General features: G+C 45.3%; 3 protein-coding genes across 3 annotated transcripts in view; 1 reads left to right on the top strand and 2 right to left on the bottom strand.

Annotated features, from left to right (window-relative positions):
• LOC310760877 (olfactory receptor 51G1-like) overlaps window positions 1-16475 on the bottom strand; it is a 166317-nt gene that overhangs the window by 99762 nt on the left and 50080 nt on the right. The gene's annotated exons all lie outside the window — the stretch shown is intronic.
• The window catches only part of LOC310760833 (uncharacterized protein), a 199768-nt gene that overhangs the window by 178338 nt on the left and 4955 nt on the right, over window positions 1-16475 (bottom strand). The window lies entirely within an intron of this gene.
• Window positions 6342-7814, top strand: LOC310760878 (olfactory receptor 51H1-like). Its single transcript, XM_083610090.1, has one exon. It carries the CDS (start codon window positions 6447-6449, stop codon window positions 7404-7406), a length of 960 nt encoding a protein of 319 aa, XP_083466216.1. The 5' UTR covers window positions 6342-6446; the 3' UTR covers window positions 7407-7814.

The following is a 16475-nucleotide window of genomic DNA, read 5'->3' as shown; positions in this document are numbered from 1 at the left end:
CGTCCGTTCAAAACACATGCACTGCAACCTCTTTAGTAAGTTTGATTAAACATAGTCTGCAAGCATCAGAGCAAAATAATTTTAGCAGTATCTATTAAAACTACATCAAATATAAACATTTGTAAATCTTTAGAAAACATATCTAAATGGGAGTTACATACATACTACCGAAACATAAATGATATGTTGGTGTTCGCATCTGAGCATACTAAAAGTATCAGTGTTAAAAGTAGGATTCTTTGTGGACACTACTTGATTAACTAATCTATAAAGGTGGTTTGTTTGTTTGTTTGTTTGTTTGTTTGTTTGTTTGTTTGTTTGTTCATAACAAGAGACATAAAGACCACAGCCTAGGACCCTCATATCTATGGGACAGCCTCTCCTGGTATGCCCCATGGAGCACCTTAAGGTCCATAAGTAGCAACACCCTTGAGGTCCCAGGCCCTAACGAAGTTAGATTAGCCTCAACCTTTTCAACTCTGGCCCCGAACAGGTGGAACGCTCTGCCTCATGAGACCAGGGCTCTGTGGGATCTGATTTCTTTCCGCAGGGCCTGTCAGACAGAGTTGTTCCGCCTTTGGCTTGGAGTCAATTGATTCCCTCCCCCTCTTTCTTTTATCCTTTCTCCTCCTGTGATGAGGCTGCGTTTTAATGTTGTATTTTAATCTTGTTTTTAAGTTGTATTCATTCAACTTGTTTTTATTATTGCTTGTTAGCCGCCCTGAGCCCTACCTTGGCTGGGGAGGGCTGGGTATAAATAAAATGTTTTATCATTATGATTAGGATTAGGATTATTTGGGTATTGGTTCAAAATAGATGCAGGGAGCCAGAAGACATTGGCCTTGGTGGATTGCTTGGACCCTTAGCTTTTGTCCTGGGAGGCCCTGCCTGATTCCCTCATGTCCCCCTGCAGCTTAATATCTACACAAAGCCATGGGTAGACATCCTCAGGCCTTCTCACTTGAGACCGCTGTCATTTAGTGACTAAGGGTGCCTATTTCCAGCTACAATGGTTCACTGGGGAAAGAGCTTCAGTTGGAGCAGCGATCTAACTTCCCACCAAAAAATTCATACAGGGGAGAAACCCTATCAATGTTTGGAATGTGGAAAGAGCTTCAGTTTGAGCTCCTATCTCACTTCCCATCAAAGAATTCATACAGGGGAGAAACCTTATCAGTGCATGGAATGTGGAAAGAGCTTCAGGAAGAGCTCCCATCTCACTGTGCATCAAATAATTCATACAGGGGAGAAACGTTATCAGTGCATGGAATGTGGAAAGAGCTTCAGTACAAACTCCTATCTCACTTTCCATCAAAGAATTCATACAGAGGTTCACTGCCTAAGAGCGGAGTGTAAATAATAAAAATATAAAATTATTATTATTATTCCTGAGAAGTACAGTCTGGCCACAAGGACCCACAGCGTGGCGGCCTTCGCAACTGAATTAGGGCAATGCACTGTATGAGGGGCTATTCATTGTTTTATTCCGGACGTTGCAGCTGATTCCAAATTCTGCTGCATGCGTTTAAGAGGTGCAGCAAGAATGGATCACGTGGCACCAACCGAGCATGAACTATGTGTTTGCCTCTTTGCTACTGGCCCAATTCAAGATAGTGACGTCAATGTGCAAAGCCCCGAACAACTTGGGTGTCAGGGACTGGACTGAGGAGGAATGGTGGAGATCGCCTCCCCTCACCCCCAAATCTTCCAGAGAAGAGGGAAGCAAGATAAATTTAAATCAGTGGCTTTCAGAACAGCTCAGAGATAGAGGAGGGACAAAGCTGGGAAATACCGGGAGAAGGAGAGGAGGACGGGGAAGCAGAGCCGGAGCAGCCAGCTGACATGTTATCACTAGAAAGCATTCCAGACCCCCCTTCTCCCAGAACCTGGAGAGCAGTGAAGCTGGAAGCAGAGAGCTAGAAGACAGTTGGCCTTAAGCAGCCATCATAAGGGGGATGAATGAGAAGGGAAGGGGGCAAAGTTTACTCGGAGCAACGCCATTACTCCAAGAGGCAGCATTCCTAAGCCTCTCTCTGTAGATATTGAATAAAGAGCTTTCTTGTCTACTTTCCTCAGCAGCCTGCCGTGAGGGGGGAGGATCGGATTTCCCTGGAGCCTGACACTGGGATCCAGCTGTGAGGAATGAGGATGTTGCTTTTGCAGTTCAGATCGATTCACACCTGAAAACTGGAGAGGTTTAGAGCGTGTGGCCAGAATGCATTTATAACTGGTTAGACAGACACCTACAGTCTAAGTCAACCCACTTCTTGTGACTGGAGATGTTTAGAACTTGAGGTCAGGATGTGGTATTTTTGCTTGGCTTAGCAAGTAACTGCATAGGAACATAGACCAAATAAGAGAATTAATAAATACTGGCAAAGGGGTGCTGAAATCCAAGTAATGTTTTGTGTAATTAATTAATTAATTAATTAATTAACCACCACTCTTTTTTCTTGTGTTAATAATAATAATAATATTAATAATAATAATACCTTTATTGTCAATGTACAACCTATGTACAGTGAAATTAACCGAGCCTCCCTCGGTGTGGTGTAGTGGTTAAGAGCGGTAGACTCGTAATCTGGGGAACCGGGTTTGCTTCCCCGCTCCTCCACATGCAGCTGCTGGGTGACCTTGGGCCAGTCACACTTCTCTGAAGTCTCTCAGCCCCACTCACCTCACAGAGGAAGGGAAAGGAGAATGTTAGCCGCTTTGAGACTCCTTCGGGTAGTGATAAAGCGGGATATCAAATCCAAACTCCTCTTCTTCTTCTTCTTCTTCTCCCTCTCCCACAAACACTCAATCCCATTGCACTCTGTGTGCTTGTTGCACAACACACCAACCCTGAAAGTCAGTTGCACTATATTATTTTTCGTTCAGCAGCCTAACAGCCCACTGATAGAAACTGTATTTTAGCCTGTTGGTACAACTGATCATACTTCTATATCTCCTGTCCGAGGGTAGAAATTAAAGAGCTGCGGGTCGGGGTGTGAATCATCCCTGAGAATTTTTCTCTATCTCCTAAGGCAACAATCCCTTGCAATGTCATCTAGCGGGCTCAGAGGACAGCCCATGATATCATGTGCTGTGTTCACCACCCTCTGTAAAGACTTTCTGCCCGTGGCTGTCAAGCCAACGTACCACACTGTGATACAATTTGAGAGGACACTTTCTATTGTGGACCGATAGAAGGAGATCATCAATTGTTGTTTAACATTGTTCTTTCGCAAGACCCTGAGGAAATGGAGTCTCTGTTGGGCCTTCCTAACCACCTGAGTTATATTGTTTTGCCAAGTGAGGTCTTTCCTTGGTTTGAAATGATACATTTACTATTTCAACCTCATTTAAATCTAGAGGATGGTAATGTCATCCTTTTGCTTAAACACACATGTTTTAGTGGTCCTCAGATCTGTGGGGAGGAGGGTCCCTCTCTCTTTTTATATTCCACCTGCATCCAAGTTATCTGGTTTCATGGAAGGTGGGAGCCCAGGTGGTCTCTGGAATGCCTCTGGGAGCAGAACCGCAGGCTCTTGGGCAGGATGTGTGGAGATTCCCTAGTAATTGCCAATGGGATTTCAAAAATCTCTGCCCAGATATCTAACAGTCTCGGAACAGCTTGTCTCCCTAAGGGTAAACATTATCACCATAACCCTTCCTGCCATAAAAAGCATAGGCAGAATCCCTCATGGAACAGCAAAGGCAGACTCAGCATTCATCCTGGGAGAACTTGTGTCAGGTTTGTGTCCTAAATTCAGGCAAATTCATGAGATATAAAGCAGATGAGTTTTCCTTTGATCAACATCAGAGAGATCATCATCAATCAGGAGGCCATGAGACTATTGCGATGGCTTACATTTGTTTCCAATTTTATTCCCGTGTTGTATGTTATATTTTATTGGGGGTGGTCAGATAAATATTGTGGATATCACTCAGAGTTCTTTTTTGGTAATTGCAGATGATTATGATAGTCTAGCACAGATATGTTGAAGTATCATATGCATTAAGTGCTAGTGTACTGTACTTTGATGAGAATATAATTATCAGTATGATGGCCATTAAGCTCATTGTCATCAAAGGGGAAAATGCTGCAATTCACGCTGGGCTAGCCAGAGTGAGACTGGGATTCATTTCAGAATTTCACATTGGGGAGAAGGTTTGGGCCAGTCAGGAAAGCAAGTGGATTTCTGGAACAGGAACCAATAACCTGGAGTTTTTACTGCTGTGCCCTTGGTTTTCCACGCGGGGGAGAGGGATGTCAGACTTCACCATTTTATTTTGAACATTTTATGGAACATTTTGAACATTTTTACTTGGAATGAATTTCTATTTGGGGTTTTCTGGCTCCTCTATTCCAAATACCTGACTTCCCTCCGCTAACCACCACTTAAGAACATTGGCGTCTGGGAGTCGCTTTTAAAGTGATAGCTAAGTTCCTCTTGGCTCTCTTTATCATATTCTAATCTAGTTCTTAGAACCTTTTATTGAACCTTGTTTGGATTTTTGTATTCATATACAGTGGTACCTCTAGTTACGAACTTAATTCGTTCCAGAGATCCATTCTTAACCTGAAACTGTTCTTAACTAGAAGCATGCTTTCGGTAATAGGGCTTCTTGTTGCCGCTGCGCCACTGGCACACGATTTCCGTTCTCATCCTGGGTTAAAGTACTCAACTCTAGGTAAATATTCCAGGTTAGCAGAGTTTGTAACCTGAAGCATTTGTAACCTGAGGCATTTGTACCTCGAGGTCCCCCCCCCCCTCTCTCTCTCTGTGTGTGTGTATTATTGAATGTTTGTTTGTTGGTTTTTTTGTAAATTAAATTTTTAAAAGTCAAACTGATTTCAATTTCTGGTCACAACCTGTAATGGTTCTAGGGGTTGCTCGTGCGTAAACCAGTGCCACACCTGGCTGGGTTGCCTGGGTGAACCTTTTCTGTCCGGACAGCCACTCACCCGTGGCTGTCTCAATCGCTAGCAGAATCCGTCAGTGGGCGTTTCTTGTACTTCTTCCAGAAAAGAAGCTCTTTGATGCCTAGTCTCCGCCTACTCTCCCTGCGCGGAAGCCTTCTGCGCAAGGAGGGCGTAGGCAGCAGAGGACCCTTACTCTCCCTGCTGGTCCCCGGCAAGGAGTCATGGGACCGTCTCGCCGCTTCCCCCATCTGCCCCCCTTCTCCACTGGAGCTACGCTGATTCTCTTCCCCAGAAGATGGGCTGCCTCTCCCCATCCCGGGACGCTCTCTGGAATCCCTCTGGAGCCCGCTCTCTCCCTCCGGCCCTGATGGCAGTTCCCTGACACAACCCTTTCACCCACTCGAGGTGCAAAATTCAGGACCTCTGTTTCAATGTCTTCTCAGAAGAGGAGGAGCTAGGGTGAGACATGTCCAATCCTCCCCATTTAACTATCCATTCCGTCATTTAGATATATCCTTTCTAATTTAACTATTACACTTGGTGTTTATTTCTATTTTGCAGAGGAGAAATGGAGAGGCTGTGAATTTGCCAGAGCCACACGATGAGATCTCCATCGCCAATACTCAACAACAACACCTCACACTTTGATAGAGCATGTAAGAATTAAAAGCACTCTGCGTATTTTCTCTCCTTGATCCTCCCAGAAGCCCTGCAATGTAAACCAGTATCATTCTTGGATAACAGAATCGGGGAAAGACCATCCAGGGACTTTGTGGCTGAAAAAAGATTTTGAACACAGGACTTCTCATTCCTGCTTTGCAGGGGTCCTTTCCAACTCTACAATTCTATTATTCATCTCCCCGTTTAGATTTCTAGGCCCTCAACATGACACCTACTCTCCATTAGCGAGTCCGTGTTGGGGACCATCTATCAGATCCCCTATCATCTGTATTCTGCTGGCTTTTGAAATTCATCGGCTACACAAGTGATGGTAAAATTCCACCAGGCTGCTGTATCATTGCATCTGCTGAGAGACCAGCAGCCGTTGAGTTGCTGGACTGTTGCCACCTCAAGTGTTCATTGTAATAATTTAATTTGAGAAAGCATTCCCAATCACCCTCCATCCCATTCCATCCCTCTTTCTTTTCATGTCATGTCTTTCATATAGTAATATCGGGGGTGAGGACTCCTATGCAATTTCTTACTCAACTTTGTAAGATGCTTTAAGTGTCTCTTTGACAAAAGAGCCAGGTATAATGGCATAGACCTTCTTTTTTTAAAAAAATCACACTGCTTGGAGGAGGGTGAGTGCCGGAGATTGACTTCATATTCGAGTTGGGGAGCTTATCTGCACAGGACAGGATGAGCACTGAGGACTAACTTTCCTTCCCTGAATAAGTTTGGGGCTCCACTCTCAGGCACAGAGAAAGCACCTGAACACTTGCCTACAACTTGAGTATTTCCCAAAGTCCTCTATAGCAAATATTCACAGCTTATTACAACTTAGCATTTTCCCACCAAATACACTTGGGGAACAATGTCCTCCATCACCAGATTCAACAGCAGCCTTGTGAGCCACCAAACCTTTGTCCTGATTGGCATCCCTGGGATGCAGGAGAAAAACTCTTGGGTGGCCTTCCCACTGTTTGTGCTCTACGCCCTGACTCTGCTTGGGAATTTCACGATCCTCTATGTCATTAAAAGTGACGAAAGCCTCCATGAACCTATGTATTTCTTCCTTTCCATGCTTGCCTGCTCAGATCTGGGCCTCTCCATGTCCACCATGCCAACAATGCTGGGAGTCTATTGGTTTGACTCTGGGGAAATCCCATTCAACGCCTGCATCAGCCAGATGTTCTTTATCTATATATTTCAATGGGCAGAGTCTGGCATTCTTGTGGCAATGGCTTTTGACCGATTCATTGCCATCCGTGATCCACTGAGATACAGGTCACGTCTCCCAAATTCTGTAATTGTGAAAATTGGTATAATTATCTTTTCAAGAGGCCTGTCTGTCTGTTTCCCCATCCCCTTTCTTATTAAGCGTCTCCCTTTCTGCAAATCCAATGTCCTTTCTCACTCCTACTGTCTCCACCAAGATGCCATGAAGTTAGCCTGTGCAGACACCAGAGTCAACGTCCTATATGGTTTGATAGTAGTCATGTGCACTGTAGTGTTGGATGCTCTCGTCATTCTTGTATCGTATGTCCTGATCCTGAGGGCTGCTTTGAGCATTGCCTCCCGCAAAGAATGTCTGAAGGCTCTCAACACCTGCGTCTCCCACATTGCTGCCATCTTGATTTTCTACGTCCCAATGATTGGCGTAAGTATGGCACATCGATACGGGAAGCACCTTTCCCCCATTGTTCACATGCTGATGGCCAACATCTATGTTGCAGTCCCACCACTTCTTAATCCCATTGTGTACAGTGTGAAGACCCGGCAGATTCGGCAAAGGATATGCAGCATTTTGAAGTTAGGGAAGAATAGGGAGTGATGTGTCTTCTGCCATAGGTTTCATCATGGGAGTGACACTGCCTTGGTTGCACTGGTCAATGATCTCCGGCGGGCTAGGGACAAAGGTGAAAGCTGTTTCCTAGTTCTGCTGGATCTCTCAGCGGCCTTTGATACCATCCTTCTGGACCAGCTAGAGGTGTTGGGAGCTGGGGGCACAGTTATACAGTGGTTCTGCTCCTTCCTCCTGGGTCATGTCCAGAAAGTGGTGGTGGGCTCTCACTTGTGGGGTGCCTCAGGGCTCTGTCCTCTCCCCAATGCTTTTCAACATCTATATGAAGCCGCTGGGAGAGATAATCAGGGGGGTTGGGCTGGGTGTCCACCAGTATGTGGATGATACCCAGCTCCACCTCTCCTTTAAGTCAGAACCAGTGGAGACAGTGAATATCCTGTGTGAGTGTCTGGAGGCCGTTGGAGGATGGATGGTGGCTAACAGATTGAAATTGAATCCTGACAAGACAGAAGTACTGTTTTAGGGGGACGGGGGTGGGTGTGAGTGACTCCCTGGTCCTGAAAGGGGTAACTGTGCCCCTGAAGGACCAAGTGTGCAGCCTGGGAGTAATCTCAGACTCACAGCTGTCCATGGAGGTGCAAGTACATTATGAATACAGGGCAGGTTGGTGTTGACCTTTAAAGCCCTAAACAGCCTCAGCCCAGTATACCTGAAGGAGCATCTTCACTCCCATTGTTCAGCCCAGATGCTGAGGTCCTCCTCCAAGGATCTTCTGCCGGTTCCCTCGCTGTGAGAGTTACAGGAAACCAGGCAGAGGGCCTTCTCCCTGTGGAACGCCTTCTCCCTGTGGAACGCCCTCCCGTCAGATGTCAAAGAGATGGGGTCCAGAAGACTAATTTGACACTGGGCACAGCGGATGGCGCTGTGGGTAAAACCTCAGCGCCTAGGACTTGCCGATCGCCTGGTCGGCGGTTCGAATCCCCGCGATGGGGTGAGCTCCCGTCTTTCGGTCCCATCTCCTGCCCACCTAGCAGTTCAAAAGCACCCTTAAGTGCAAGTAGATAAATAGGTACCGCTTTATAGCAGGAAGGTAAACAGCGTTTCCATGTGCTGCGCTGGTGCTGGCTCGCTAGAGCAGCTTCGTCACGCTGGCCACGTGATCCGGAAGTGTCTCCAGACCGCGCTGGCTCCCGGCCTCTTAAGTGAGATGAGCGCACAACCCTAGAGTCGGACATGACTGGCCTGTACGGGCAGGGGTACCTTTACCTTTACCTTTACAAAATAAAGCTGAGGCAAGAAAACTTGCTTCTTTATGAATAGGCCTTCCTACAGAGTGCAAAGCATAGACAATCATGTTCAAAGCAAGGGAGACTACTTCTCCAAAGGTTTTTAAATGTCCATAAATGATTTTAAAAGAATTTTCTATTGGAATCCATGCGGTTGGTCTCCTCACAGAATCTTAAGAGGGACCCAATGCAGGAATCTTAGCTAGATCATCCAGGACAGATGGCCATCCAAACTATGCTTATTTTATTTCTATCTTTCCCAGCGTATGTTTAAGGATGTTTTAGGGCTGTTTGCTGTGTTTGAACTACTTTATCGGCTTTTGTCCTGATGTGCCTCAGGGCAGACCTTCTTAACTAGCACAATGAGTGAGTTCTGTCCTATTCCAACAGATAAATAAAAACACAGATGGATGCTGGCTTTGAAAGAAGTGAATGATTACCATAATATCTTAGAAGGAGAGTGGGAAACATGTTTTGGAAAACTGTACTGAATTGAATTAATTTGGCAATGACTTGTAATAATCTGGAAAATCAATAAAAACAATTGAAAAGAAACTCCGCCCACCCGCCAAGGTTGGAGAACTTTCTATCATTATTCTGTAGCTGTGCCCTGTGAAAATCCAGTCTCACCTGCTGAATTGAAGCTCGGTTAAGCAAAATCTCCCTTGGGATTTCCCACTTTAACCTCGTCCAAAAATTTGAGGGAAAAGGTGTACCTCGTTTCTTCCTTTCCAATATCAGTTATTTCCACCTAAGAAATTGCGGGAAAGAAATAACTCATGTTAAGTGCAGGGTTTGTTGGGGTAGAGATTAAGGAGCCAACGATGACATGATTTTCCAGCAATAAATATGATCTTATGTGTAAGTGAAGTCACATTTGAAACAATACAGAAGCAGTCAAAGGGAATTTCCTAGGAAGTGTTTTATTCAGTCTCACCTGCAATCATGTGTGCTGAACACACAGAAACACATAGATAATGTGAAATTACTGAAATTACAGTCTCCAAATAACACTCAACACATGCAGGCAGATTAATGGAATAGTGCACGTTTTCCCCTTCTCTCTTTTTTTAATTACTTTGATTTATCTTCATAGTATAGAAGATGAATTTTCAGAAAGCAATGGTTACAACAGTAAAAAACAAATAACTTGTCCTGATGAAATTGAAGACTTTCATCCTGCCATGTGCTACAAGTTTCATTTGATTACTCGAAAAGATCACAACACATCTTCCCTTGAGTGCTGGGTGGATTCCGGCAACAGTCTTAACAATATATGTATTCAATAAACATTGGCCACGTGTTATAAAAGGAATATGGATAGTGTTCCCCCCACCCTCTTGATTTCCCCAGGCAAACAAAATTTAAGATACTTAAATTGTGGTGCCCAGAACTAAACACAGTATTCTAGGCAAATTAAAGTGGTACTATTCCTGCACTTGATCTGATTCTGCCTTCTGCCACATTGGCCTCGCTCCCCGTTTGGTGTTGTCTGCAAATTTGATGAGCATCCCATCAGTTCCTTCATCCATGTCATTTATCAAGACGTTGAACAACAACAGGCCCAGGACAGAACCCTGCAGCAGCCCTCTTTGGCACTTTCCCCCAGGATGAGGAGGAACCATGAAGGAGTCCTCTTTGGGTTCGGTCAGTCAAATCCAGCTAACAGTTACCTCGTTCAGTCAACATTTTACCAGCTTCCTCGCAAAAATATCATGGGGGACTTCGTCAAAAGCCATACTGAAAGAAAGATGCACTATTTCCACAGAAGTCCCCTGATCAATGAAGTTTGTAACTCCATTGAAAAAAGAAAAAAGAAAGAGAGAGGTTTTTCTGGCATGACTTGTTTTTGAGAAAGTCATGCTTTCATCCTTATGTTTATGTTGTGAAATCTTCAAATGAAAGGCACATAAATTTTAAAATGATGATAAATAAGGATATTGACAAGCTGGAACATGTGTAAAGGGAGGCGATTTATGTCTTTATTTAATTTGAATACCACCCGAAACAGTGGTGATGACTTGAATAAAATATTGGTGGGGAGCAAGGTAAGGCCCGCCTTGCACAATCAATCACATGTTCCTGTATACCTGAAGGAGCGTCTCCACCCCCATCGTTCAGCCCGGACACTGAGATCCAGCGCCAAAGGCCTTCTGGCGCTTCCCTCATTGCGAGTAGTGAGGTTACAGGAAACCAGACAGAGGGCCTTCTAGGTAGTGGCGCCCACCCTGTGGAACACCCTCCCTTCAGAAGTGAAGGAAATAAGCAGCTATCCTATCTTTAAAAGACATCTGAAGGCAGCTCTATTTAGGGATGTTTTTAATATTTAATGCTGTATTGTTTGTAACACTCGATTAGGAGCTGCCCTGAGTGGCTGGAGAAACTCAGCAAGATGGGCGGGGTATAAATAATAAATTATGATGATGATGATGATGATGCACACCATTTGAATGGCAATGCCTATCTACTGGGGGGTGCCCCCCTCAAATATCTTATTGGGGAGGGAAAGACCTGATGGCCTCTAAGAGTTGGCTCCTATTTCCTACACCCACAGGTCTCAGGATGGTTACAAGATAAAAACACAATATAAAACCACAAAATACACATCTGTAACCCCCATCCCCACCACATTTTAAAAGGGCATTAGATGTCAATCAGCCAAAGGCCTGGTTAGAAAGATATGGATTTGCCTGGCTCCTAAAGCTATATGATGAAGGGTTTCTCCTCTGTATGAATTCTTTGATGGAAAGTGAGATAGGAGTTTGTACTGAAGCTCTTTCCACATTCCATGCACTGATAACGTTTCTCCCCTGTATGAATTATTTGATGCACAGTGAGATGGGAGCTCTTCCTGAAGCTCTTTCCACATTCCATGCACTGATAAGGTTTCTCCCCTGTATGAATTCTTTGATGGGAAGTGAGATAGGAGCTCAAACTGAAGCTCTTTCCACATTCCAAACATTGATAGGGTTTCTCCCCTGTATGAATTTTTTGGTGGGAAGTTAGATCGCTGCTCCAACTGAAGCTCTTTCCACATTCCGTGCACTGATAGGGTTTTTCCCCTGTATGAATTCTTTGATGGGAAGTGAGAGAGGATCCCTGACTGAAGCTCTTTCCACATTCCATGCACTGATAGGGTTTCTCCCCTGTATGAGTTCTTCGATGGGAAGTGAGATAAGAGCTCACACTGAAGCTCTTTCCACATTCCATGCACTGATAGGGTTTCTCACCTGTATGAATTCTTTGATGGGAAGTGAGATGGCCACTTTGACTAAACCTCTTTCCACATTCCCCACAATGATAGGGTTTCTCCCCTGTATGAATTCTTTGATGAGATGTGAGAGAAAAACTGTTACTGAAGCTCTTTCCACATTCCCCACACTGATAGGGTTTCTCCCCTGTATGAATTCTTTGATGGGAAGTGAGAAGGGAGCTCTTACTGAAGCTCTTTCCACATTCCACACACAAATAGGGTTTCTCCCCTGTATGAATTCTTTGATGGGAAGTGAGATGGCCACTCTGACTAAAGCTCCTTCCACATTCCCCGCACTGATAGGGTTTCTCCCCTGTATGAATTCTCTGGTGGGAAGTGAGAGAGGAGCTGTTACTGAAGCTCTTTTCACATTCCAAACAATTATATGGTTTCTCTCTTGTATGAATTCTTTGATGGGAAGTGAGATGGGTGCTCTGACTGAAGCTCTTTCCACATTCCAAGCACTTATAAGGTTTCTTCCCAATGGGATTTCTTTGATGGGAAGAGGAATGGGAACGTTTTCCACATTCAATATATTTATACTTCTTCTCCACTGTGGAGATTTTGTCATGGTCACCCTTGTTCTTCATTTCCAGTTCATCACTACCTGCAATGAAGAGAGAAATGGATTAGAGCCTCAGGGAGAAATTAATGAAGAATACCTTTTAACATTGGTCACAGAGGAATAACACAAGTGGGTTAGATGGATGGCTTTCTGAAGGGTTGGGTGCATTAATTAATGGGGATCAACATCCTGGGGAGAACCTGTGATTTGATAAGCCTGGCTCTTCTCTCAAACGGATTTTGTTTGGCTCCATCATGGCATCCCTTCTGTTTCTAATGTCAGTCTTCTCTTTCGTCAACCATGGACTGACAGGAGCACAAACAAAAACAGAAAACCTGACAGAAGCTACTTAAACTTCCCTAACAACTCTGAAGTTTACAGATAAAATGGTCTAGGTAGTTCAGACCAGCTTGATCATTGTTTAAGAAGCTGTAACTGGAGGAAGAACATTCACAGAAAAAACAGTAATTTACTGTTCAAGGTTAATTGTGGGAATATTGTAATCCCGTTTGTTATTGAGTTCTGTGAAAATATATGAGGTTCATCACAGAGAGCTGCTTTGAATTTTAAAACAGATATTTTGATCCCAAAGGGAGCTGTCAGGGATGCTTTCGCTCTGACAGAAAGCGAGAAATCCAGAGAGGAGAGAGTGCAAACTGGGGGGAGCAGGAGCTGGAGCCCTTCGTATAGGAAGAGATAAGCTCTAGAACGCAGCCTGTGGAATGTCAAAACAACACAGAGCAAGCCGCAGGAGGAGCGGAACCGTTTGAATCCACTCTAGACAAAGGGGGGCTGACAAAATCAGACTCCCTGAAAACTAGAAGAAAGAATAAGGTATTAGCTTTGCACAGGACCAGAAACAGGGTGACCCAGAGGTGGTATTTAGGTTGCCTGGGAAAACGACGGAAGTTCAGTGCAGCAACTGACTCTGGTAGTGATTGATGTATTACAGAAGCCAGGCTACTGAGCTTGGTAATTGCTTAATAAATCAGAAGATAAAACAGCTTCCAGCCTGCCATGTCTTGTTTGGGAGAGCCTTACCAGACCTCACAGCTTGCTGCACTCAACCTCTCTCACACTGATGGACCCCAGAGAGTGGCAAGTACAATGGGCCGGGGGACCAGAAGGGGCCGGAGGAGTGGGAGAGGGACTAGCCTAGATAAGGGACCCCCTTGATGAGCTCCGGCAATACAGCTGGCAGTTGAAATCGCAGCTAGATACGCTACCAGGAGCATTCTCAGAACAGAGACTGCAGCTGCAGACAGAGAGCTCTCAGAGCACATAAGACTTCTTTTGCAAGCCCGTCCCAGTAGTCCGGCAAACCAGAGGAGTATCATGCCTTCAGAACGGAATTGCTTTATTTTATGGACGATTACGATTACAATTACGATATCTTTATTGTCATTGTCCCTTGCAGAACAATGAAATTGAAAAACTACATAAAACTACATAAAAACTACATCAAACTACCACAAAACTACATAAAACTACATAAAAACTACATCAAACTACTACAAAACTACATAAAACATTCAAAAACCCCTAAAAACTCTAAAACCCCATTTTAAAATACACTATACTACAGATACCCCTTATGCTGCGTTTAGAACCAGAAATGCATTTGCGTAGAAACTGTTTCTCAGGCGGCTAGTCCTGGCCTTTATAACCCTATACCTTCTTCCAGAAGGCAGAAGCTGAAAGAGATCATTTCCGGGGTGTGTACTATCAGACATCAGGGAGGCAGAATTTAGCTCTGATCGGCTTATATAATCAGCTTGCTAGGCGGAGATGCAAAAGCTTGGACAGTTCCCCTTACAGCAGGCAAACACAGTGCCCCCGCAAATTTGAGGGAGTTTACGTTGATGATGGATAAAATATTTCAAAAACCCCTGAAAAATGTGACAGCCGAGCAGGAGTTACTGAATCTGTGCCAAGGCAGTAAAACAGTCTCTGGTTTTTGGGCTGCTTTCAATTTGCTGGTTCCAAAGCTTGGCTGTCAGCCAAACAGTGCTCCTTTAGCTGCCTTATATCAGGCAGAATTGAATGAATCTATACTGGATGAATTATCAAGAATGGCGCCCCTAGAATCTCTGGAGAAATTAGGCCATGCTTCCCTACAACTGGGTCTAAGACAGCAGCGGAGGATGCTCAAGAAGAAAGGACAGGGACGGTTGATGTTTGTGAAAAACCACATCCCTAACACTCCAGAGCCAAGAGTTGATACGCCCAGACAGGAGGACCTTCCTGAACCAATGCAACTGGGCTCAGCAGGGAAGGGGAATCCGGGAGCGGCATGGGTGGAGGGGGGCAGACGTCATCAAGAGACCAGACGTTGCTTTGCATGTGGCAAAGCTGGACATTTGGCAAGACAGTGCTCAAGTCAAAAGGTGGGGAGTTCCCTGCCTGGGCCCTGCATGAGGGAGGATCACAGCTTGAAGAGGCACAAGCGGGAAATGGAAGGCCACAGTCCGTGAAGGAGGCCGGCGGCTGGGATGAAAGGGCCTCAGGTTGAAACACTCATCCCTCAAATTGCTGTGCCGGTGACGCTATGACTCCCAGATGGCTGCAGGGTGCAGGGCTCATAGACTCAGGGGTTTCCCTGGACTTTTTAGACTCAGACTTTGTGGAGCAGCAGAAGCTGGGCACACAGTGGCTAGAAGCCCCATTGGAAGTGCAAACAATTGATGGCAGACCATTGGGGGGGCAAGTTGCCTATGCCACACAGACTATGGGGGTGGAGCTGTCAGGCCACAAGAAGGCGATGGTGTTTCATATCACCAAGTTAGCTAGCTACCCCCTAGTCTTGGGAATAATGTAGCTCACTAAGCATGATCCAGTAATAGCATGGGGGCTGCGTTCCGTAACATTTGCATCAGCTTACTGCCAAGCGTTTCTTAAGAAAATCAGCCCTGAGTGCTCACTGGAAGGACAGATCCTGAAGCTGATCTCCAATACTTTGGCCACCTCATGAGAAGAGAAGACTCCCTGGAAAAGACCCTGATGTTGGGAAAGATGGAGGGCACAAGGAGAAGGGGACGACAGAGGACGAGATGGTTGGATGGTGTTCTCGAAGCTACCAGCATGAGTTTGACCAAACTGCGGGAGGCAGTGGAGGACAGAAGTGCCTGGCATGCTCTGGTCCAGGGGGTCACGAAGAGTCGGTAACGACCAAACGACTTAACAACAACAACTGCCAAGCACACTGCCTAGGGTTCCAGGCACCAACAGAGGCAGGAGCCAAAGGGGCAGGGGGGGGGGGAACTCACAGGAGGAGAGTTCCATACCCCTGCAGTATAAGGCTTACAGAGCCGTGTCCTGTGAAAAGGAGGTGGACAGGCTACCTCCTCACAGACCTTACAACTGTAAGATAGACCTGCTGCCTGGTGCCCAGTTGCCCACCAGTCGTCTATACACCATGTTGGAGAAGGAATTGGCCGATTTCAGGGAATTTCTGAAGAACTTGGAGCATGGGTTTATTTGGCTGTCAAGGTGCCTGGTGGGTCACCAGTGTTCTTTGTGAACAAGAAGGACACCCCAGAACGCCGTCTTGTGGTGGACTATAGAAAAACCAACCACCTCATGATTCCCAGCCAGTACCTTTTGCCCCATATTGGTGACCTGCTGGAGAGGTTATTGTCAGTGAAAATTTTCACCAAGCTGGACCTGAGGGGGGCGTATAACTTGATACAAGTGAAACAAGGTGATGAGTGGAAAACGGCATTTATTACCAGATATGGAAGTTTTGAATACTTAGTTATGCCATTTGGGTTACATTTGGGCACAGCCACATTTCAGGCATTCATCAATCACATACTGGCAGGGTTATTGGACAATACAGTTCTGTGTTATCTAGATGATGTCTTGAGTTATTCAGAGAACCCAGAAGAGCACACGCAGCATGTGACGGAGGTGCTGCACAGACTGAGGACACACAACCTCTATGTGAAGCTGGAAAAGTGCCAGTTTCACATCAAGGAAGTGGAGTTTTGGGGATA

Source organism: Podarcis filfolensis (assembly GCF_964270895.1).
Source record: "Podarcis filfolensis genome assembly, chromosome: 4".
Classification (NCBI taxonomy): Eukaryota; Metazoa; Chordata; class Lepidosauria; order Squamata; family Lacertidae; genus Podarcis; species Podarcis filfolensis.
This window is presented reverse-complemented; position numbering and strand designations above follow the sequence as displayed.

Bases quoted from the DNA above. Each gene is read 5' to 3' on its own strand.
- LOC310760878 (XM_083610090.1), top strand. From the start codon at position 6,447: ATGTCCTCCATCACCAGATTCAACAGCAGCCTTGTGAGCCACCAAACC.